General features: G+C 34.7%; 1 protein-coding gene across 1 annotated transcript; it reads right to left on the reverse strand.

Moving 5' to 3' along the window:
- Positions 1-17,282: 17,282 nt before the first annotated feature.
- Positions 17,283-17,696, reverse strand: LOC139880967 (uncharacterized mitochondrial protein AtMg00820-like). Its single transcript, XM_071865519.1, has one exon. The coding sequence runs from the start codon at positions 17,694-17,696 to the stop codon at positions 17,283-17,285; it is 414 nt and encodes a 137-aa protein (XP_071721620.1).
- Positions 17,697-23,596: the final 5,900 nt, after the last annotated feature.

The raw sequence follows: 23,596 nt of genomic DNA on the forward strand, positions 1-23,596 counted from the left end.
CTGTCATCAGCAACCTTCAATTCCGACGATTTAAGCGTCTACGAGCTGTGCGTGATCAACAAGACTATCGACGCGTGGTGGTCGGCGGAAGAGTGTTTACTATTGCTCTTTCTTGGAGAGTATATGTTTTGTATAGTGCATAGTTTGTCCATGATGGAAAGAACATATCGGTGTGAAAAATAGACCATGAAGTGTGCGCCCAATCATGAGCTTTTTAGACTTCCATGACTTTTATAGACATACATAATGATAAATGAGATTGGAGAAACATATTGGTGTGAAAAATAATAATTTTATTGATGTGGGAAACGTTCATACACAAACAAAGAAAGAAAGGAGCTAGCTAGCTTAGCTAGTCTTCTCATTCTCCTGCCTTGAAATTAAACTCTCTTAATCTCTAGCCTTACCCTCTCTAATATTCTAATCCTGAATACAATATAGGAAATGTCTTTACACTGAGAATTCATTATTGGGCAAGGTTTTAGGCGTGTAACATGCTTTCTTTGAGTTACTACGTGCTTCATGCAATTTTAGCCTCTATAAGCTCTTGTCGTGTTGAAGCAATGTGTGTAATCACGACATTTAGCACACATTTCATGCGTTTTTAGCACATGTCAACTCTTGATGTGTTTAAGGCAACATGTCTATATAATCGCAACATTTTGTCATTCAAGTTGTCGCGGTTAATAACGTTTCCAATCGCAACATTATTGTTGTTGTGGTTAAGGTCATATCGATTGTTGTCATGATTCAATAACCTGGAATGGTCGCGACAAGTCTACAACTTCAAATTATGTCGCAATACACAATTTTTATGTCTCGCGACATGTTTCCATCTTTAACTTTTCCATGTATGACGATTGTGACTTGTTGTGATCTGATCAACCTTCATCTTATGTCACAACAACCATTTTATGGGTTTTCACGACATCCTCTCACCTTTAGCTTATGTCAGGACTGTTGATCAAGGTAATGTCATGACATAATCTCCAACTTGATTTGCCGCTTCTCTTTCTTGATTCTCGTGATCGTAGATGCTTTGATGGTTATGACAAAGAATAGAGAACTTTATCTTCTAATCATAGATGATTTCATTTTCCCCAATTATTTCAACTTAAACGAACACTAGATTACCTAAAGATAGATAAATAACCTGAAAAATGCACAATCCGCACAAATAAATCATTTGCAGAGGAAATTTTACCATCGACTTAAAAGATAATTTAGACCTCAAAATAGGATCAACACACTGGGTTTTTATTAGGGACCCAACAGTAGGTGACTTATTGAGAGTTGCCATGACTTTGAGTGAGGATGATACCGGCCAACATAACTTTATACTCATCTTCATTGTTTGTACCCGTCCGGGCTAAAGAGGATAATGTAGTCCCTGTTGCCTGTATTATTTGTTAGTATTTGACGAGTCTTTCTAAGCGAAAGTTTCTCATTGATATTTAAAAAAAAACTTTTGAAAGAATTTCACAAGTGTATATATGCTCGACAGCCGTATGAGTTATGCTGTAAATAGGCAATGAGAATTAAGAAGATTCTCACTGAGTTGAAGGATAGTGCGATCATTATTTAGCTATTCAAAAGTTGCTATATCCATTGTCGAGAACCCTATTTATCATCACAAAATGACAAAGCATATGCATATTAAGTACTCTCTCCGTCCTTAATTAAGTGTCATCTTTCATATGCAAAATATATAGGAAAAATGATACTTAATTAGAGACGGAGGTAGTATTTCTATATAAGACAGCTTGTTGCGCAAATAGGAGATACAACTTGTGTTTTATTCTGGGAATTTACAGGTTGTTGATATCTTTACTAATTTTGTTGATATCTTTACTAATTAAAGCCTTGACTAGAACCAGATTTGAGTTTTTTGAAGCAGCTTATAGGGATATACTCTTCTACCGTTCAAAGATGAGATGTTGGTTGAAGGTTGCAATTCGAATAGCAAATACTTCCATAATGGTCAAATAAGAGTAATGCAATAATTTCAATTAAATAAGGGTGAAGTTGTGTTTTCGGATCTTGTAAGCTCATACTATGTTCAGGCCTTTTTTATTCACTAATCACTAGTAAGGGTCCCGTATAATTGCATGATTTACTTATAAAATCTAATTATAGAATTAAACTCTGGAATGGTATATGGTCTATTTATATAGATGATTGTTTTTAATCAGGAAGAATGGGAATAAAAAAAAGAACATAATGAGATTTTGATAAAGAATAAAGAGTTTAATTAGTAAGTTAATTTGATTAGGAATAAATTTTTAAATGATAAATAGGAAAATAAAATCTATGTCCCGAAGTTATATTCATCGATAAAACGACATGTGTTGAATTTTTATTTGACAATAAAATTTACAGTTGAAACAAATTGAAAAGTTGTTTTTATTATCTACTCCCTCCGTCTATTAATACATATTTTTTTAGCCCTTCTAGATATATTTAAGAGATATATATATATTCATTAATATTAATTAAATACATCTCATTTTGATTGTATGAAGAAAAATTAAAAAAACATGTATTAGCGGACGGAGGGAATATAAGATAAGAATATTCAAGGAGCTAGCAAGTTTCTTATGCCATATAAATAGACATTGTTCTGTATTAGGTCAGTTAAGACAACTATCCTTTAACACAAAATATATTAATTTGTCTCCCTCAAAAACCTCGATTGTGTTCATATTATCTAATCATATTTAATCCGGCCAAAATCATCCGGTCTACATAAGTAATGAATGAATACATACATGATGAATCACATCTATAAGATTTTATGCTCATCAACTCAATTTAGAAGAGACAACAAAGGAGAGAGTTGATCTTAAGTCTATGCTTAATGAGTTGCATTGTGTAACTCGTGCTTAAAATCTTTACGGAAATAAACATCAGCTACCACCAAACAGATTCATGTCCATAATATAACTTTGGAAGCTTCATCGTTTAGGTCTATTAGCTAGTTTTATTAACTAGCAAGATAAAATCAAATACTACCTCTGTCTTGATACGGAGGTAGTATGACAGAAGAAGCTCCTACTCTCTATCTGCTTGTCTCGACTCTCGACAAATAACAAAACTATCAGCTTATTTTGTGATTATAGTTGTCCTTAATAATAGCAAACTGATCAACATCAGCGTTTAGCTTTTGTCCTACGATCCTAAACCTTCTTTCACTCAATTCCGAAGTTTGATAGTCAGAGTTAGCAAAGAGAATCACAAATTAGCAAACTAACTTTGAGCAAACCCTAAAAAGAAGGATCATAGATAGAATCATATGCATCAATTTATACATGCATACATGAACGTTAGTTAATTGAAATCACAAAATAAACTTACAAATTTTAGAGACGGATTCCGGAGCTTGTTTGTGCTTTCAAGTAGTAAAGTAACTGCGCCGATCATCAAGCAAATGAAAAATCAGTGTCATATTCATACCATAACAGAAGCACTTTGCATCATTTTTAAGTAATGAGCCCGAGGAAGCAATGATTTTAGTTTTTATTATTAATATTATGTATATAATAATAACATGGAAGAAGGATCGATCAGACATTAATGGAGGATTGGACGTCGTCTACCTGATTGAGTTAAAACAAATATTGATGAAATTTCGTTTTGAACTATTCGTATAAACCCAAGGAGAGGGTTTAGACGACCGGGGTTTTGGGATTTGGAGGAAGGAAAAATGAACCCTTTTTTTCGTTTTGTTGTCGTAATTGGAATTTTAATTTCTCTCGCTATATGTGGTTAATTAAAATCCATATGTAATTCTTAAAAAAAGAACAATATTTTACCGAACCGAAAGCACCTAAAGTTGACACCATTAATATCCCACATCAGATAGCTACCAATTGCGTATTTCCGTTATAAATTCATGGGTCACCCTCCCTCCTTGAGTTAGCTTTTAGAGTTGCGTAACTCGAATTTTCTCAAAATGGTATCATAGAATAGTCCGTTTCCGATGTTCCGAATTTAGCGTGCCTTCGGCTCTGGGCCGTCATTAACTCCATGCACCGGGCGTCATGTGAGTACCTTGAGCATCCTTATTTGCTCTAATTCAATAACAATCACCTTGAAACAAGTTTGACAAAACCATCTCCTCCCACCCTAATTTTCAGCAATAAGAAAATATATCCATCTACCTCCTACCACACTGTTCGGATGCATGTCGCTATATCTGACAGTCGAGAGGGTGGTCATAAACACAAAAACACTCACCGCTTCAATCCTCATATATCTAAAAAAAACTTCTTATCGACACCCTAACATCGATAGAATATGAGGGAACCTAAGAAGTCTCAAAATGCATGTATAGGCTCCAAATCTCGTATAGAGGTAGAGAGGTGACTATATCAAAATAAAACATCTACTGCGAACACAGGGCTCACAAAAAGAGCCATGTCAACACAATATCTATCCACTCCCTAAATATCCCGATAAAATACAAATCCCAATTTTCGAACACTCCATAATTGCAACCTGCATGATGATGCAATCTATTTTATCATTTTTTACATTTTTTATTTTATCTCCATTCCAAACCGTCTTAAATCTCTTTTTTGTTTATTCCAGTATAACCCGTGTCGGAGCCAGGGGCAGAGGGTGTGCCACGACAACCGCCAAGCTGAGAAAAAAATTATTTAGCATGTGTTTGTATGTTATTTATAAATAAAATTTTGTATAATTGAGAGGTTAAATCTATACCACAATCAAGTTGATTAAGGCTTTTAGATATTAGGTTGATTTGTGTGTTTGTTGACGTAGTTCGAATCCCGTGACCTATTGATGGAGGATCATGCCCTCTAAGTGATATATATGATCGGCTCTAGTTCTTTATGTCTTCGTTCCTTCCTTTTCACCCATGACGTCAGAAGGAAGAGAGAATGCCCTAGTTTTCCTACGATTCTTGTTGCTCAAGAAAGAGACCATAAAGCAACAAGAAAGAAATGAGAGGATATTGTAGGATAAAGGAGGAAGATCAAGGATGAAATCATCACTTAACCAAGACTGCCACACGACACGATTTGAATTAATTTGATCGAACCATTTATTCAATGATTGAATTAATTTGGATCGGTTTTGTGCCTTTAATTTCTGCCCATATGTGTGTCGTTTGGGCTGGCTTTTCGTTTGAAACAATGCTTTAAATTACCAATTATGTGTGTTTATGAGGGAGTGTTAAATGTGTGTAACCAAAAAGAATTTGGAGGGCCAGGATATCTAGCATTTATTTTCCTTTTAAATTTGCACATTCTTTGGAAATAAAAATTGAGAATTTGTAGAGTAAAAACGTGGGAAAAACCTTTTTGTTGTGAGAACAACTAAATCATCTTAGTTTTGTGTGTTATTCTAAAGACCACCAGTTTCGTTGATTAATCTGAAAATCGTCCAATTTGTCGATTTACTCTGAAAATCGTCAGTTGTTTGTCCATCTCCTTTCCACCCACCACAGTTTATATAGTTCCACCAAAAATATTGTTTCTCTCTCGATACTCATCCGATTAGCGTGAATCCAAAACCACAATAAAGAAGACTTCTTGAGGTACAATTTCGCTTAGGTTTCGATCAATTCTGATTCGAATTGACCCCATTATCGTTGTTCAAATTCTGCGCCAAAACAGTCGTTACACTTTTGCAGGCCAAATTTTCAACGAGCATAAATCACAAACCACTCTGTAGGAAATTTTTATTCCAGTTCCATTTGAAAGAAGACATCTTTCTTTTCAATTTGACATCAAGTTTGACCCTTTTGCGTCCATAATTCCGTCCGCAATCAACCTCCAAAATCGATCCTTGTTTACTGCCCACAAAACAGTTTTACAATTTTTCTTGTTTCCACTTCTCCGGCTAAAACTCTCTCTCCGTCTCCGTCACCTATTCTTTTCTTTTCTCTTTTTTTTTTCCATCATGCTTACACTTTGCAGTATTCACCTACAAACAACTGACATCACTTTTTTTCCATCATACTACAATTAACAGTTTTCACCTAGAAACAACTAACATCACCTACAAGTATTTTTTTTTTCTTTTTTAGGGTGCTTCTTTTATGTGTTAAATAATATAATAAAATAGTTTATATATACATAACTAAGAAATATTGGTTTATAACATAAAAAAAGATTTAATAAAAATAAAAGAAAGTATATTTTTCTATATAAAGTCTAATAACTTCATAACAATTAATGTGTTACTAAAATGATTTATAAAAATAAAAGAGAGTATATTTTTATATAAAATCTAATAACTTTATAATAGTTAATATGTTATCAAGATTATTACGAAACTTTTGAAGATTTGAATTTATTTTAATATAAAGAAGTGTTTGGCAATTGACGACATAAATTTTAAACATATTATTGATCAATTAATTCGACAACTCTAAATTCAAATCATGGCTTCATATTCCTGATTATAACAAATATATCACCATAACCACCGGTACAACCGGCCGGTGCTGGTTGACTAATATTAAATCCAATCGATCGATATTGAGTTGGTGTTGACCTTCACCAGTCCACCGGTTAATAGTAGTCCCTACTAACACTATTTTCAACATCTTGGAATTTCATAAAATAATTTTAATTATTTTTGTCATTATTTTTATACTAGAGTAATATTCGAATATTATTTTGGGATTGGTATAAATTAACCTATGCATTTGATACATATATATTGTTTTTGGAATTTTATTTTATATATGAGATAATATATTTTATACTGATAAATTTTGTATATTTTAAGTTCGTTAATAAATTTTTGTTTCATACTTCATTTCATAGTCTATTACATTAGAAAACTACAAATGAAATGATAAACAAACAAAGAACTAAAAGCTTACTAAATTGAATTATCGGAAAAAAAAAAAGCTTACTAAATTGTAACTTAAAGCTAACATTTTCGCCGTATCCTTTTGTTCTTCTTGATCTTGGATATTCTATTATCGATTTACCAAGACTTGAAAAGATACTATCATTTACATACACCATAAATAAATCTGTAGCACAGATAAGTCATTTATGTATAATTTTGGTCAATCTCTGAGCATAAAAATAATATAGCAAATATTTGGTTAGCACTCAATTTACACGACACTAAATCTGATTTGAATAATTATATTTATGTTGTCACCCAATTAAAATGAGTTACATTTTTCAATCAATAAATTAAATAATAATCAAAACTATACATGAGCGGTGTTAGTTCAAACAAAAGTCGCATTATCTAGCCAGAGAATGAAATAGGAACAAATTTATTTAACAAAATAAATATGATTTTATGAATCTAATGAATGATATTAGTTCATACCAATCATGCGATTTCTGGTGTACTCCTTGAAGTAACATGTCAAGAACAAATATCTTCCAAAAAATTTATTCAAATAATTACAAAGATTTTCAGGCTCCAATGCAACAAATTTATTTTCAGAATCAATCAAGTCAAGAGGTTTTCACCATTCCCATTGCTACACACATTCATAATTCCTCATTCGATATGCATTATGAAAATTTAACAAAACTAAAATTAAAATTTATCAGGAGTACTATGCCTTGCAATGTATTCGAAAAAATCGTATTGATTCTCTCATAAGTATTTTGTGGTCCTCTTATCATGCAATTCTAAAAATAGGATAAATTCCTAAACTAAATATCAAAAAAAATCGATCAAAGCCACAATGGCACAATCCAAAATGGCAAAATGCAAGTGCCGAAATTGAGAAATGAAAACTGAAATAAGATTGATATTTGAACAAAAAGGGTGCATGCATGAGATTAGAGATAAGAATGAGATCATATCCAAAAGACTGACGAAAATAAAGTAGAAAGGCATGGGAGAAATTGTCGTAATTCTTATCAACAGAAGAACAACGAAACTTAATGATGATGATACAGATTTTGAGTTTTGACCGGAGATGGTCAGTGACTCAGTTAGACTGTTTTTGACCGGATTCAATTGAGACAAAGAAAATCCATACCCTATTTATTACTGATTAAATCCAAACAATAAGATTGATTTTTTATTCTTTTTTAATATTTGAAAAGGCAATTATAGTAAAAATTACTATTAAATATAGAAAGAAAAAATTTCATTGGATAATAATCCGAAATTAATGGGAGGCCTGAGAATCTTCCAATTTTAAAACTCCGTTTTAATATATTTCACTATACTGATTTAATAAAGGATATTTAAGAGTCAATTTTCATTGGATATCAATTAAATATCTATATATTTTGAAATTTGAATCAATTAAATATATCGGTTTATTAAAAAAAGTCAAAAGATTAAATTGATTTGGTTAATTAGTTATTAATGACGTCAAAGTCTTACAAGTTTACAACTAATCAGAATTTGATCGTCTCTCTCCAATCTTCCTATGATCCGTCACGAAGCTACGGAGTATATCTAAAAAGCCCTTGAGAAGAAAAGAATCACGGATGTCGTTAGCGACGGTGTGCGGCGAGTTTAAATTTTCTTTTGAACTTAGTCGAATATATTTTTTACTCAATCAAATAAGGAAGTTAAGATCTACGAAAACTTTGTATAAATATGTGTAATATGTGGATAGCAGATGGATGATTAAAGCATACATTGATAGCAGATGGATGATTAAAGCATTCATTAGATTCAATCGAGACAAACTTTATTCATTGGACATGATAACACTACTAGAATGTATCATTTTATCAGCGAATTATTTCCAGCAGAATGTATATCGCTGCTAATTCGCTATAATTACCGGCGATTATGTAGCCGGTATATTATTTTCAACGAATTTGCAGTACTGGAGACATTTGCAGCGGCAAACATCGTCGGTAAATATTTCCAGCGATATTATCGGCGCAAGAAAATTGCTGGTAAAATGATTTCCAGATAATAGACACTACTGACGAAGATTTCCAGCGAAATGATCCGCCAGTAATATTTCCAGCGATATTACCAGCGCAAGAAAATTGCTGGTAAAATGATTTTCAGATAATAGACTCTACTGGCGAAGATTTCCAGCAAAATGATCCGCCGGTAATATTTCCAGCGATATCACCAGCGCAAGAAAATTGCTGGTAAAATGATTTCCAGATAATAGACTCTACTGGCGAAAATTTCCAGCGAAATGATCCGCCAGTAATATTTCCAGCTATATTACCAGCAAAGCATTTCGCTGGTAAAATGATTTCCAGATAATAGACTCTACTGACAAATATTTCCAGCGAAATGATCCGCCAGTAATATTTCCAGCGATATTACCAGCAAAACATTTCGCTGGTAAAATGAAATCCAGATAATAGACTCTACTGGCGATATTACCAGCAAAGCATTTCGCCGGAAAATTATGCAACTGTTTTCAGCGATATTGCCGGCGACTATTTTCGCTGGCACTTTTGGCACGGTTCTTGGACCCGCGGAAATACTAGCGAACTTTCCGCGATATGTAATATTCCATCGACTTTGCCAGCGAACCCGCAGCAAAATGTAATTCCTGCACATTAGTGGCGAATGTTGCGCTGGTAGGTTTATCATTTGATTTGATTGTTGAATTTTGTGTCTGACAAGATTCTCTGTAGAAAATAAATAAATAATGAATTTAACTTGCATAATTAAATTAGTCGCTGGAAAGTGGTCGGAAATTTTCCTGGAAAGTTTTAGTTCCAGCGAATTAGCAGCGAATGTTGGGCTGGAAAACTAATATTATGATTTGATTGTTGAGTGATGTATGTAAGGTGATTCCTGACAAAAAAAGAAAGTAAATATGGTGATATAAACGTTTTATATCAGCTACCTATACTTAAAGGAGTCATCGAGTTACGATATACCGGGGACTTGAGAAACAAAGTTGTCTTATTCGAGTGCGATTGGTTTGACCCCACAAACCGCAGAGGTACAAGAGTGAATAAACAATTCAACATCATCGAAGTTAAACGGGGAGGTCAATATGGAAAATATGATCCTTTCATCACTCCTCAACAAGTCAGGCAAGTTTACTACTTGAAATGGCCAGCTAATGTCATCAAGGACTGGCGAGTGGTGATTGAAACCAAGCCGCAAGGTATGATTGACATCGACAAAACTTTGGAAGTCGCATATCAAGCAGAATGTATTCGGCAAATTCATACATCTATCGATGACGAGATTATTGGCAGTGATTTAATTGATTATGATGCTCCACTCGAAGAGGTGCAAATGGTGGCCATTCAACAATCGGATGGATTTATCGACGATGAAGATGAAGGACATGTTAATGATGCAAATAATGAGGAGGAAGAGTTTAGCGATGATGATGATTCGTTTGAGAGCGATTAAAATATCGAAAACCTCTAAAATTTATATGTATGTGGAAAAAATAATAGTCTATTGTTACTCCTTTCATAAAATTATAGCTTCGCCATATATATTATACATTAATGTTCTGCTTTTACAAAAATTTGTCGTGAAAAAAATTTAAAAAAATTTGACTAAAATTTGACATTCCCCCCAAATTTTTAATATACTTGACAAAAATTTGACAAAAGTTTTAAATAATTTGACAAAAATTTGAAAAAAAGTCCTTTAACATTCCCCCCCCACCCCCCCCCCCCAAATTTTTGATGAAAATTGAAAAAATTTTGAGCCTTTTTGTCTTTGTCTGCCGCTTCATTATGTGTTCGCATGTAAAGGAAAGCTAGCTCTAATTAATCTCAAATTTGTTTCCTTAAAAAAAAAGAAAAAGTCAAAATTGCAGATCTCACTCTCGGCGACCCACAGGTACTCCCTCTCGGCGAACTGTGGCTGGTGTCTCGGTGACCCAACTGTACTCCCTCTCGCCTGAACTGTGGCTGGTCTCTCGGCTACCCAATTGTATTCTCTCTCGCCTGAACTGTGGAGTGTCTCTCAGCTACCCAACGGTACTCCCTCTCGGCGAACTGTGGCTGGTGTCTCGGCGACCCAACGGTACTCCCTCTCGCCTGAACTGTGGCTGGTCTCTCAGCTACCCAATTGTATTCCCTCTCGCCTGAACTGTGAAGCGTCTCTCAGCTACCCAACGGTACTCCCTTTCGCCGGACCGGACATTGCTCCGTCTCACTCAAGTCTATCCCGCTCATTCGACCCTACCCTCACTCAGTTATGAAGATGAAAGGTTTGGAGCCCTCTCCCCAATTCAATTTCTTCATCAGAAGTTATAATTTAACCAAATCTCTCTTGCATGTCAAATTTTTTGTGTTCGAACAGTGAAATTACAGCATTTAAGTTTTCTATTGAAGCTTTGGGTTGACTCTTTCAATGCTGTATAGCTGATCTGGGTTTTCTATTCTCTGTTTTTGTCTTTTGTGTTGTTTTGTTTTGATGATTCAACTCGTAATTTGTAGTTAAAGTTGTGTTAGCTGTCATTTTAATCTCGAAATTTTCCTTTATAATTGAGTTCTGATTGATTCATGGTGGTAGACCTTTGGAAGACTTTGATTTATTTGAAGAATTATGTTGTCGATTGCTGCCAATTTTATCTAAAATATTGATCATGTCATAAACCATTTTAGTTAAATTATACATTAATTCTTCTCTTGTTGATTTTGCTACTTTTTCCCCATTTTGAGAATACTCGAGACATCCTCCAAATTCCGTTTTGTTTGTATCTCATTGTGCATAATTTTAAGGCAATTGTAATGTTATTATCCTTTGCTCTCTGGCACAAATTTGAAACGATGCAAAATTTTGGTTACTTTTGTTTTCTCTCTGGCACATTTCTGAAATAGCAAGTTCCGTTACTGAGTCTTGCTCCAACTACGGTTGGGTATTATAAGATAAGTCAATGATAGCTTGAGAACTGAGACTGTGCTTTAATCCTCTTTTTGACAACTGGGCATTTTGGGTCTGTGGGCATCATTTTATTAAATTTTGTTATCTGTGCTATAGGCTTATAGATTCTGTTGGAGGGAATTCCTCACTAGTTATATGTTTTTTACTACCTGTCCCAGAAGTTAGATTCAGAATTACTTTATGCGGACTTTGAATTGTAAGAAAATGTTACCTAGAAAAAGTCATTTTCCGTTCTGTTATGCTATAATTTGTCGTGTTCGAAAACAATATGCTTAGTTTAGTTCATATAAATATGATCAATCCACCATGTAGCAAAATTAAAACCTGTCATTGTGATTCAGAAATGATTAAATCACATATAAAGTAGAGGCCTGTTCTGTTAAAGGTAAGTTTGAACAAATAATGTGTTCTTGTGTTTTGTAGTAATGACCTGTTCTGTTATTATGTTAGGTATAGTTTAGAATCTCACTTGATTAATCATTCTATTAGATATAATTTTAATTAGTGACAGTAGTTAATTGATGATTTCGTATGGCTGCAGGTAAAGTCAATGGAAAGAAAAAGAATATGAATGGAATTTTCATGAAAAGGACTCCAGAAATATTGAAAAACAAAATTCACGGAGTCATGAAGAAGTATGGTATGCCTCATTGCTTATCTACATCTCCTCCACCAGTAAACAATCCTCCATCGAAACAACTTTCTATGCCTCATCGTCTCTCTACATTCAGAAAGCACTCCTCCTTCTTTCCTACCTGCTGGTTTTACTACGTCACCTTCACCTCCATTGGAACACGCTCGGTTCACAACATCTTTTGGGAGTGCTCAATTGTCGGCTAGGAATTTCCTTCCAAGACAACCGCCTACACAGATGGAAGAGCAACATGTTGAGGATATTGATAATGTTAATGATGACGATGATGATGAGGAGGAGAATGACCATGAAGAAGACAATGAAACAGTTGAAGAAGAGTCTCTTCATTTATCAAATTCACAAGGAAATGTATCTGAGCGGGGGAGCAGAGTTGAACAGACAATGAGGCGAACAAGTAAATTTATAACAATTGGTGATGATAACAAGTATGTATTTTCAATTTTATTGCATTATTTATTTTTGGCATGTTAGTACAAAACATAATTATATAATTTTATACAGCTGGGTGGCAAATACTGTGGGTGCAAGTGCCTTGACTGAGGTTATCAAAGGATTCTACGAAGATTGGATAAGCTGGAAAATGGTCACAGAGATTTCAAAACGGACAATGTTTCTGGAGTGGAAAGTAATAATAAATAAATTAAATAAATGTATTGATTTTGTTAGTGATGGTTGGTATTTGTAAAATTTTATTTTATCGACTTTGTTAGGGAATGGTGGGAGTATGATGAGGATGATCGTGACATGTATAAGATATTTAACCGACGGGGAAGCAAACGACTTTCTGACATGTTAGCAGATGCAAGGAAATCACCAGATACGAAACCTGAATGGATTGGGAAGGATGAGTGGATATCATTACAAACTTATTGGGGAAGTGAAAAGTTCAAAAAATTAAGCGAAACAAATAAGAAAAATCAAAGTTCAGAGGCTAGTGCAAAGCATACTTGTGGCAGCGCTTCAATGGCGACGGCATTCCTGAAATTGGTTTGTACTCGATTCTTTCTTTACGATTGGGTTTATATTTTAGTTTTATAGCTGACGAGTTCTTTGTCCATACCCACAAGAACAAAAAAGAGAAAACATGGGTTGATAAGAAATCAGAGACTATATATGTAAGTTTTCTATGCCTTTTTTTCTGTGGTATTACCTTTTTATTTTGACATGGTTTAACGAAATGGCGGAAATTTCTGTCCTTGGTATAAAAATACATTCTAGTAGTGGTAATCCTTTTCGATCTCAAAGTCTCTTTTTTTTTTAATTAATAAAATCTTCGGTTCCATTCTTCATACTCTTTTATGAAAGTTAGCTAGATCGTTTGTTTGGATGTCTATCCTGGTTCCTAGTATAATTTGTAATTGTGTGAAAATTGTAGTTGGATATTGTAGCGAATATTTCGATGGAATATCCGCCGGTAATTATACCAGCATTTATGTCGCCGGAACAGTGCTGGTAACGATGGAAGACCACGACCAGAATATGGTGGCGAAAGTTCCGCTGCAAAAGTCGCTGCTCGATATTATCGCTGGTAATATCGCTGCCAAAGTCGTTGGTATAATTTACTTATTATGGTGACGAAAGTTTCGCTGCAAAAGTCGCTGCTTGACAATATCGCTGGAAAAGTCCCTGGTATAATTTACTTATTATCGTGGCGAAAGTTTCGCTGCAAATGTCTCTGCTTGACAATATTGCTGGTAATGTCGCTAGAAAAGTCCTGGTATAATTTACTTATTATCGTGGCGAAAGTTTCGCGGGAAATTTCGCTGCTCGAAAAATATCGCTGGTAATATCGCTGGAAAATTCCCTAGTATAATTTTCCAGCAAGCGTTTAAGCGGCCATCTATTTTCGTTGGTAAATCGATGGTAAACCGCTGAAAATCGTCTTTCCAGCGGATTTCTAGCGAAATGGTGGAAATTTCTGTCCTTGGTATAAAATTACATTCTAGTAGTGTAAATAAGATTCAATCGAGACAAACTTGATTCATTTTATTCATTGTACATGATAAATAAGTTCATAAAATATATAATTCTTCTTTCGTCTATGAACTGTTGGTCGATCAAGTACTCTCAACGCCGGTAAAATATAAAATTAGTGGATCTAAAACAGATAAATAGAACAATACGACATGAAATAGAACAAAAAATTTGTAATCGAGTGAATGATAATCATATTTATGCTGAAATTTGAATCTAATATGAGGCTAATCGTTGAAATCTAAGATATTTGGATCCTAAATACTAGTTTAAGTTTCGATTTAGTTCTAAAACTTCTCTCAAAATTACTAATGCAACATAAAATTAAAGGCTTTTAAAACAAAGAAACAAAGATGATGAACTTTAATGAAAATATTTGAATCTGATTTTTCATTAACACTAAATCTCATAAACCGAATAAGGAAGGAAAGAGATCTTATATACTGATCTCTATCAACCCTAGACGTCATAAAATTTTGATTCACAATGCTGGAAAAATAAATTACAGGTAGGAAAATGAAAAGTAAGAAAAAAGTATTTTTAGAACCACTTCTACTCAAAATATCAAAATGCTCAAAACGACCGAATTTCGCTTGCTCTTCACCTCATATGGATCCATTTTAATCTTCAAGTTAAATTGTAAACAATCGAGATGATGACTTTACTGCTGCTGTAACTAAACTTAAATTGCAGAAATCACAACACAAATGCTCATAATTGACTTTTGCACTTGACTTTTGATTCAGGCTCCCAAATGATAAAGTACCAATCCAGAAACTACTAAACTTTTCCAACTCAAACTGATTACACTACTACCGAACTTTTCCAACTCAAACTTCTTTGATTGATTAAAACTGAAACTTGGATTGAAAATGCAGAAATTAAGCTAAAACAGCTACTTTGAGTACCATGATCATTTTTGAGCTCTTTCATCACAAAGTTTGCATACAAACATCTTCACAAATACTAATGTGTGCTTTCTAAATCAAAATCCCAACCAAAAACAACTTGCAGTAGAAATCCCCAAATCACAGCAGTCATGATGAACAATCGACAACTTGAGCATACATTTTATTCATTACTACTTAATCGATCAAATTGACTTAACCATTCGATTTGTAGCATCTATTATAGTGAATCTAGAGTTTTGAATTGATTGTTTTGATCAACTATAACGAAAGAACGACTTAACCCTAATTTATTCTTGGCGAAAACTAAAACCCAGAAACACTATACCTAAAACCCTAACTCGAATTGGGGCTTTTCAACTGAGAGAATTGTAGAGCAATTACCGATTATGTCGTTGACCGGCATGATTCCCTGAGTCGACTGGCATAGGTCCGGTGATCCGCAAAATCGTCCACCGTCCGGCAGAAAGTTAATTGCATTTCCGGTGACGTGAGTTTCAAAAATTACAACAGCGTCCCTGACTTTTCTTGCAGAAGCACCAAAGTCCTTGACCTTTTTTCAGTGTTCAATTTCATCCTTCATAGACAAACTAGCAGGGTCTTCTCCAATCTTTCCTGAATCATTTCCAGTCTATCCAGTCTTGATTTCTTTCATCTCAGAATCATCCAAGCTTCCTAGAAGAGATTTGATAAATGCATTGATGTCGATTTTGATTGCTTTATCCACGTGAGATTTGGATTTCTTCAACTGCAAGTTTTTTATAAGCTTTTTTCTTCTTAGCTTTATTTACATTGGAGCATATCGAGCCTTCAATCGTGTCCTGAAATGCAGGTTCCATGAAACAAACCACTCAAATAGCTCCTCCTTTATTGAGTGGGACCTGCATTCCTATCATCTTTTCCAAGAAATCAAACCTCCATTTCTGAAGTGGTTTGATGAAGATATCTGCAATATGAAATTGTGTTCTATAAAACACAATCTTGACAACTCCTCCTTCTACCAGCTCCCTCGCAAAATGAAACTTTACCTTTATGTGTTTGGTCCTCAAATGGTCACTTAGATTCTCTGCCATTGATATAGCAAAAGATGAGTCACAATAGATTGTAATGCAGTCGTTCTTCAATTCACCAATGTCCAACAAGACTTTTTTGAGCTATTCAGCTTGTTTTGCAGCCATGTTCAAAGCCACATATTCTGCTTCAGCTCTGGATTACGCAATGATATTTTGATTCTTTGATCTTCAAGTGAAAATCCTACTTCCAAAGCTGCTGTAATATCCACTTCTACTCTTACATCTCTTTCATACTAAATTCCTAGATTAATGTTGTGCTTCACATATCTCAGGATTCTTTTCAAGTAAACTGCATGTTGCTTTGAAGGATTTGAATTGAAGCAGGCCATCATATTCACAGGATAAGCCAAATCTGGCCTAAAAGCACACAAGTACATTAGAGAACCTATCATGCTTCTACACAAAGTTGTATTAAATTCATCACTTGGCTTTGTTGGCTCCATTTTCAGTTGATTCTTCATAGTTGTAGAGATTCCATTGCAGTCTTCCATCTGGAATTTCTTTAGCATGTCGTCTACATATTTTGTTCTGATGTATGAAGATTCCAGTGTCACTTTGCTCTATCTCCAATCCAAGAAAGTACTTCATTTTGCCCAAATCTGCCATTTGAAACTCAAAATCCATCAATCCCTTGAAATCTTCCACAAGTTTTGAACTTGTCTCAATTATCAGTAGATCATCAACATAAAAAGAGCAAATGAGTTTTGCTCCTCCTTGACACTTGACATAAAGTGTGGCTTCACTCTGACTCCTTGTGAATCTATTTTACATCAGGTAAGTATTTATATTAGAATACCAAGCTCTGGGATATAGTGCCTTGATAAGCCTATACACCTTGTGTTCCTCTCCCTATTTTACAAAGCCATCTAGCTATTTTAAATAAACTTCTTCCTTCAAGACTCCATTGAGGATTACACTCTTCACATCCATCTGATATACTTTCCAACTATTACTTGCTACCAAAGCCAATAACATCCTGAATGTGTCCAATCTTGCAACTGGAGCATATGTTTTTTCATAGTCAACTCCATAATCTTGCTTATATCCCCTCACTACTAATCTTGCTTTGTATCTACTAACACTTCCATCTACATTTAGTTTAGTCATATACACCCACTTTGTATCTATCACCTTTGTGTTCTTAGATGGCTTGACTACTAAGATCCAAGTTCTATTGTCCACAATTTCATTCCATTCCTCCATCATAGCTTGCTGCCATTTTGGATGCTTTTCTGCTTGCTTGTAGGTCCTAGGTTCAGTGCTTACAGTCATAATTTCTTCCATTTTTTCATCAGGAAAGTTTTTTGCAATGCATATGAATTCCAGGATGTCCTGGATCTGCAACTAGTTGTGCCTTCTCATAAATTGACTTTAAGCTCTTCTTTTTTCTCGGCTACATGTCTTCTGGAGTTGTGGTGTCAATATCTGTTTCTTGAGTTCTAGGATTTTGTGGACTTTCATCGTTGTTGAGCGGCTCTCCTCCTGAATTTGATGATTCAAGAATTTTCTTTTCTATGTTGTTGCTGTCTCCTTTAGTCACAGGGGAAGTTAACAAAGGTGTTTGAGTATTGTTAACTCCTCCTAGAGTTGATTGTGGTGTACCTGCATCAAAATGGACAAACTGATTAGGAAATACTGGTGATCCCTCATCATCTGATGAGTTTTCACTTAGTATCTCATCTATAAGTGGTGGTTGCATTAGTATCTCATATAGAACTCTCCCTAGCTCACTCACTGTTGGTTCGATCCATTCAAATTCAGTATTTTCATCAAATTTAGCACTCATAGTGACTATGATTATCTTTTACTGGCTCTCAAATCCTGTAACTCTTAGTCTATCCAGAGCTATATCCCATCATAATCCCTTTCATTATTTTCTCTGACATTTTCTTCCTTCTCTGTTCAGGAATGTGTACACAAGCTATGCAACCAAACATCTTCAAGTGATGAACCTTTAGTTTCTCTCCAAACATCACCTCAAAAGGTGTTTTACCCTTTAAGGCCTCAGTTTGTAGTCTGTTCTACAGATAAGCAGTTGTGTTGCAGGCTTCGGGCCAAAATTTTCTTGAAACATGCATATCAAACATCAATATTTTTCCCATTTCTACCACACTTCTTTCTTTTTGAAACTCCATTTTGTTCTATTTAATAAGGTACAGTTAATTGCTGGAAAATACACTCCTTTTCACAGTATGCTTTGATCTCATTTGAAGTATATTCTCCACCTCTATCACTTCTAAGGCATATCAATTTACATCTAGCTTCTACTTCAGTCTGTGCTCTCTACCTTTTGAACATTCCAAACGCTTGGTCCTTTGTTTTTATGAAATATATCGAGGAATATTTGGGGAAATCATCAATAAATTCTAGATGATACCTATTGCCTGCAATAGATGGCATTTCAATGGGACCATAAATATCAGTGTGTACTAGCTGCAATTTCTGTGTTGATCTCCAATAGCTCTGTGGAAATGAAGCTTTCTGGCTCTTTCCCTTTACAGAAGCCTCACAGACACCTTTCATCTTTGCACACGACTTTAGAATGCCTTGTACAACTTCATTTCTCTACATTGCATGTATATTGTCCAATCCTGTATGTCCAAATCTTCCATGCCACAACTGTGTTGTTTCTATAATAATGCTATAGAATGCTCCTTCTACATCTTCCATTATGATTTTGAACATTCTATTTGTCTGTGAAATTCTGTGAACTAATTCCCTTTCTGAGTTAAAGATCAAACACTCTCCATCTTCAAAGTATACAACATACTTTTTCTTAAGTTACTGTCCTACACTAATTAGGTTTTGATCTAACTCAGGAATGTAGTAAACATCTTACAAAATGGACTAACCAGATTTTATTTCTAGCTCTACAGTTCCTTTTCCTTCTACATGCACCATTTCTCCATTTCCAAACATGACTGCATCACCAACATTTGAGTTTTTCTCCACAAATGCTTCTTCCTTCATTGTCATGTGATTGGAGCAGACACTATCTATGATCCATGTATTCCTTTTCTCTTCAACTTTTTCCACAAAACAGCTTTCTACCACAAATGTACTTTCTTCAACATGATTTTCACTTGTCTGACCTGTTTGAGAAGTTCCAACATCTTGGTTTAGAATGTTTGAGGTGTTTGGTTGGTTTGAAGGAGTTCCAGGATTAGTTGAAGGGCTAGTTAGGCTTGGACAGGTTTGGTGATAGGCTATTTGAGATACTTGTGAATATCCATCAATGTTTTGAGGTGCAGAATAGTTCAACTGATTCATTGGAGCTTGCTATGGTTGAATCTGAGGTGCTGGAGGTCCCATAGCATAGTTTGCTTGGTATGAAGTTGTTGCAAATTGTTGTTGTTGTCCAAGTGGTGTGAAATTTTCATTTTAGTTTGGATGTTGAAACTGTTGAGCTTATCTTTGCAGTGGATGAACTTGAGGCAATCTTCCATATTGTCTACTTTGAGGATTTTGTTGATCATCACACCACCTGTTGTAACAGACTATTTCAGCGTGGCCCTTTTTTCCACAGTAACTATAAATGGCCATTTCATGCCAAAAGCAATTTGCTTCAGAGTGATTATTTTTCTTGCAATGCCTACATTCTGGAAAGTTTCTCCAATTCTGTGGTCTTTGGCTTTGAAAATTGTTGAATCCTCTTTCTCTAGATCTTCTAGGCCTTCATGTTTGATTCTATTGATAAAACTGGTTCTGATAAAGCTGAGTTGGTGGTCTTTGGTAACTTGGCTAGTAAGATTGATTCTGGTCGGCTTATTAAATTGATAAGGTTGATTCTGGTAGATTTGATGGTTCTGTGGCATTTGTTGTTGCAGAATTTGACTTGTAGCAGGCTGTGATTGAATTTGTTGAGCTTGGTTCATTTGCTGAGAACTTTTAGGATTGGCTTCTTGATTCAGTTGGAATTCATTTGTTGGAATGGTAATTGGTGGAATCTGTGAGTGTCTGAATCTTTCACTTTTAAAAGCTGTAGCTTCTTCTTTCTCCTCCTTATCTCCATACCTATTCTTATGAATCTCTAATGCATTGAAAAACTCTTCTAAGTTCACCAAATCAGGATCTCTATTGACCTATCTATCAGACTTTCTTCATCATACTTAACATTGTAGAACTTCATTTCCTGTAAAATCTCCATCAATCTAGTCCTAGTACCATTAACAGTCTTCTCTTCTCGCATTTTAAAGTCATAAAACCTATTCTCGGCCCTCTTAGCTTTTATCCTTCTTGATAATACAGTCCCCTCATATTCTACTTTGAGAGTGTCTCAAATATCTTTAGCAGCCTTGCACCCAACTACTTTCCTCAATACACTCAAATCTACCATACTCCTTAACCAAATATGTGTCTTCTTATCTTTATCTAAATCATCATGTCTTCTTTTCCTCTGAGTTTCAATTGCCTCTACACCAACAAGCGGCTCAAAAATACCATTCTCTACTATGCTAAGACACCCTGAAGTATCTAAATGATCCCTAGCAATCACAGACCACATATCAAAATTTTCCCCTTAAATTTCTCTATTCTAACACTATCCTTACCTATATTAGCAGCTACTAACGCCATCTCCTCCTGTTTCCTTCACAGATCCCAGTAAAATAATCTGAGGATCTGGATATCACTGTTGGTCGACCAAGTACTCGCAATGCCGGTGAAGTAAAAGATCAATGGACCTAAAATAGATAAATAGAACAATACTAAATGAAACAGAACAAAAAACTTGTAATCGAGTGAATGATATCATATTTGTGCTGAAATTTGAATCTAATCTGAGGCTAATCGTTAGAATCTAAGGTGTTTGGATCCTAAATACTAGTTTAAGTCTCAGTTTAGTTCTAAACCTTCTCTCAAAATTATCAATGCAACCAAAAATTAAAGGCTTTTGAAACAAAAAAAACAAAGATGATGAACTTTAATGGAGATACTTGAATCTGATTTTTTATTAACACTAAACCTCATAAACCAAATAAGGAAGGAAAGAGATCTTACATATTGATCTCTATCAACTTTAGACGTCATAAAGTTTTGATTTACATTGCTGGAAAAACAAATTACAGGTAGGAAAATGAAAAGCAAGAAAAAAGCACTTTTGGGACCACTTCAACTCAAAATATCAAAATGCTCAAAACGACCGACTTTTGCTTGCTCTTCACTTGATCAGGATCCATTTTAATTTTCAAGTTCAACTGTAAAAAGCTGAGATGATGACTTTACTGCTGCTGCAACTAAACTTGAATTTTGCAGAAATCACAACACAAATGCTCATAATTGACTTTTGCACTTGACTTTTGATTCAGACTCCCAAATGATAAAGTACCAAGGCATAAACTTTTACTACATTACTACTGAACTTTTTCAACTCAAACTTCTTCATTTGATTGACTAAAACTGAGACTGGGATTTAAAATATAGAAACTAAGCTAAAAGCTACTTTGAGTACCATGATCATTTCTGAGCTCTTTCATCACAAAGTTTGCATAAAACATCTTCACAAACACCAATGTGTGCTTTCTGAATCAAAATCCCAGCCAAAAATAACTTGCAGTAGAAATCCCCAAATCACGACAGTCATGATGAACAATCGACAACTTGAGCAAACATTTTATTCATTACTACTTAATCGATGAAATTGACTTAACCATTCAATTCGCAGCGTCTATTATAATGAATCTAGAGCTTTGAATCGATTGTTTTGATCAACTATAACGAAAAAACGATTTAACCCTAATTTATTATTGGCGAAAACTAAAACCCAGAAACACTATACCTAAAACCCTAACTCGAATTGGGGCTTTTCAACTGAGAGAATTGTAGAGCAATTACCGATTATGTCGTTGACTAGCATGATTCCCTGAGTCGACTGGCATAGGTCCGAAGGTCCGCCAAATCGTTCACCATCCGACAGAAAGTTAATTGCATTCCCGGTGACGCGAGTTTCTAAATTTACAGCAGCGTCCCTGACTTTTCTTGCAGAGTCCTTGACCTTTTTCCAGTGTTCAGCTTCATCCTTCACAGACAAACTTGCAGGATCTTGATTTCTTTCATCTCATAATCATCCACGTTTCCCAGGAGAAGGAGCATTCTTGAATATATGGAGTTCAGGACAATTGCCATCTACAACGAGTCAACGACTCTAAACCTGCATAGTTTTAACTGAAAATCTAGTCCACCATCGGCGAACAAAACGCATACCGCTACAAATCTCCACTAGAACGTTTATTATTTAGCTTGAGGCAGATTTGTATTTCTCAGGCAGCTGTTGGAAATGCATTTCTAGAGATGTTGAGACCATGCATGATTGTGGAAAAGCATAGTTATGAGAAATGATCCATTACATGATGTTAGATTTATACTGTATGCTATCTGGACTAGTTTTTTTCTTTTTTTTAATATGTAGACTAATACTAATATATAAGTCCTTATAATTTATGGCCCATTTCAGTAGTGAGGTAGCTTAGTTTATTTGAATTTGACTGTTCTCATTTGTTGATTGATGACACCAAATAAATATGAGAAAAACCCTTGCCTGAAAACAGCTCTACCTAAACAAGACATGTTCACAAAGTGGCTATATAGTCGATCATTCATGGATGTGGGGAGTAGGGTTGGCAATTTAGATCCGATCCGCGGATTTTCGATTTGATCCGATCCGATACGATACGGCAGATTGGATAAAAAATCTGATCCGTTGCGGATCGGATTCGGATCAAAAAGTATGCAGATCGGATCGGATACGGATATAGAAAATTATTGTCCGAAAAATCCGATCTAATCCGATATATTATTATATTGACATAAATATAAATATAATATCATTAATTTTATTACTTATCAATAAATCAAAAGCACAATACACATAATTCATTAAATAAAGTCTAATTTTCAGTCAATTTAATTAAAATAAAGTAAAAAATAATTAAAAAAAGTCTTAAAATATAAAAATATTTGTGTACATTTGACATTTTATATTGATTAAATTAAATTTTTTGAAATTCGGATCGGAGCGGATTTTTATTTTTTCTGTGGAGATCGAATTCGGATACTAGTTGTGAATATCTGCGGATCGAATTATAATGTCCGGATTTCTTTTCGAATCGAATCGGATAAAAAAATTAAGGGAATATCCGATCCGCTCCATTACCAACTCTAGTGGGGAGGACTATCTTCATTAGGTA

The sequence above is a fragment of the Rutidosis leptorrhynchoides genome, unplaced genomic scaffold, assembly GCF_046630445.1.
Source record: "Rutidosis leptorrhynchoides isolate AG116_Rl617_1_P2 unplaced genomic scaffold, CSIRO_AGI_Rlap_v1 contig10, whole genome shotgun sequence".
NCBI classification, from domain to species: domain Eukaryota; kingdom Viridiplantae; phylum Streptophyta; class Magnoliopsida; order Asterales; family Asteraceae; genus Rutidosis; species Rutidosis leptorrhynchoides.

Coding starts and splice junctions, on each gene's coding strand:
- LOC139880967 (XM_071865519.1), bottom strand. CDS start 17,696: ATGGAAGAAATTATGACTGTAAGCACTGAACCTAGGACCTACAAGCAA.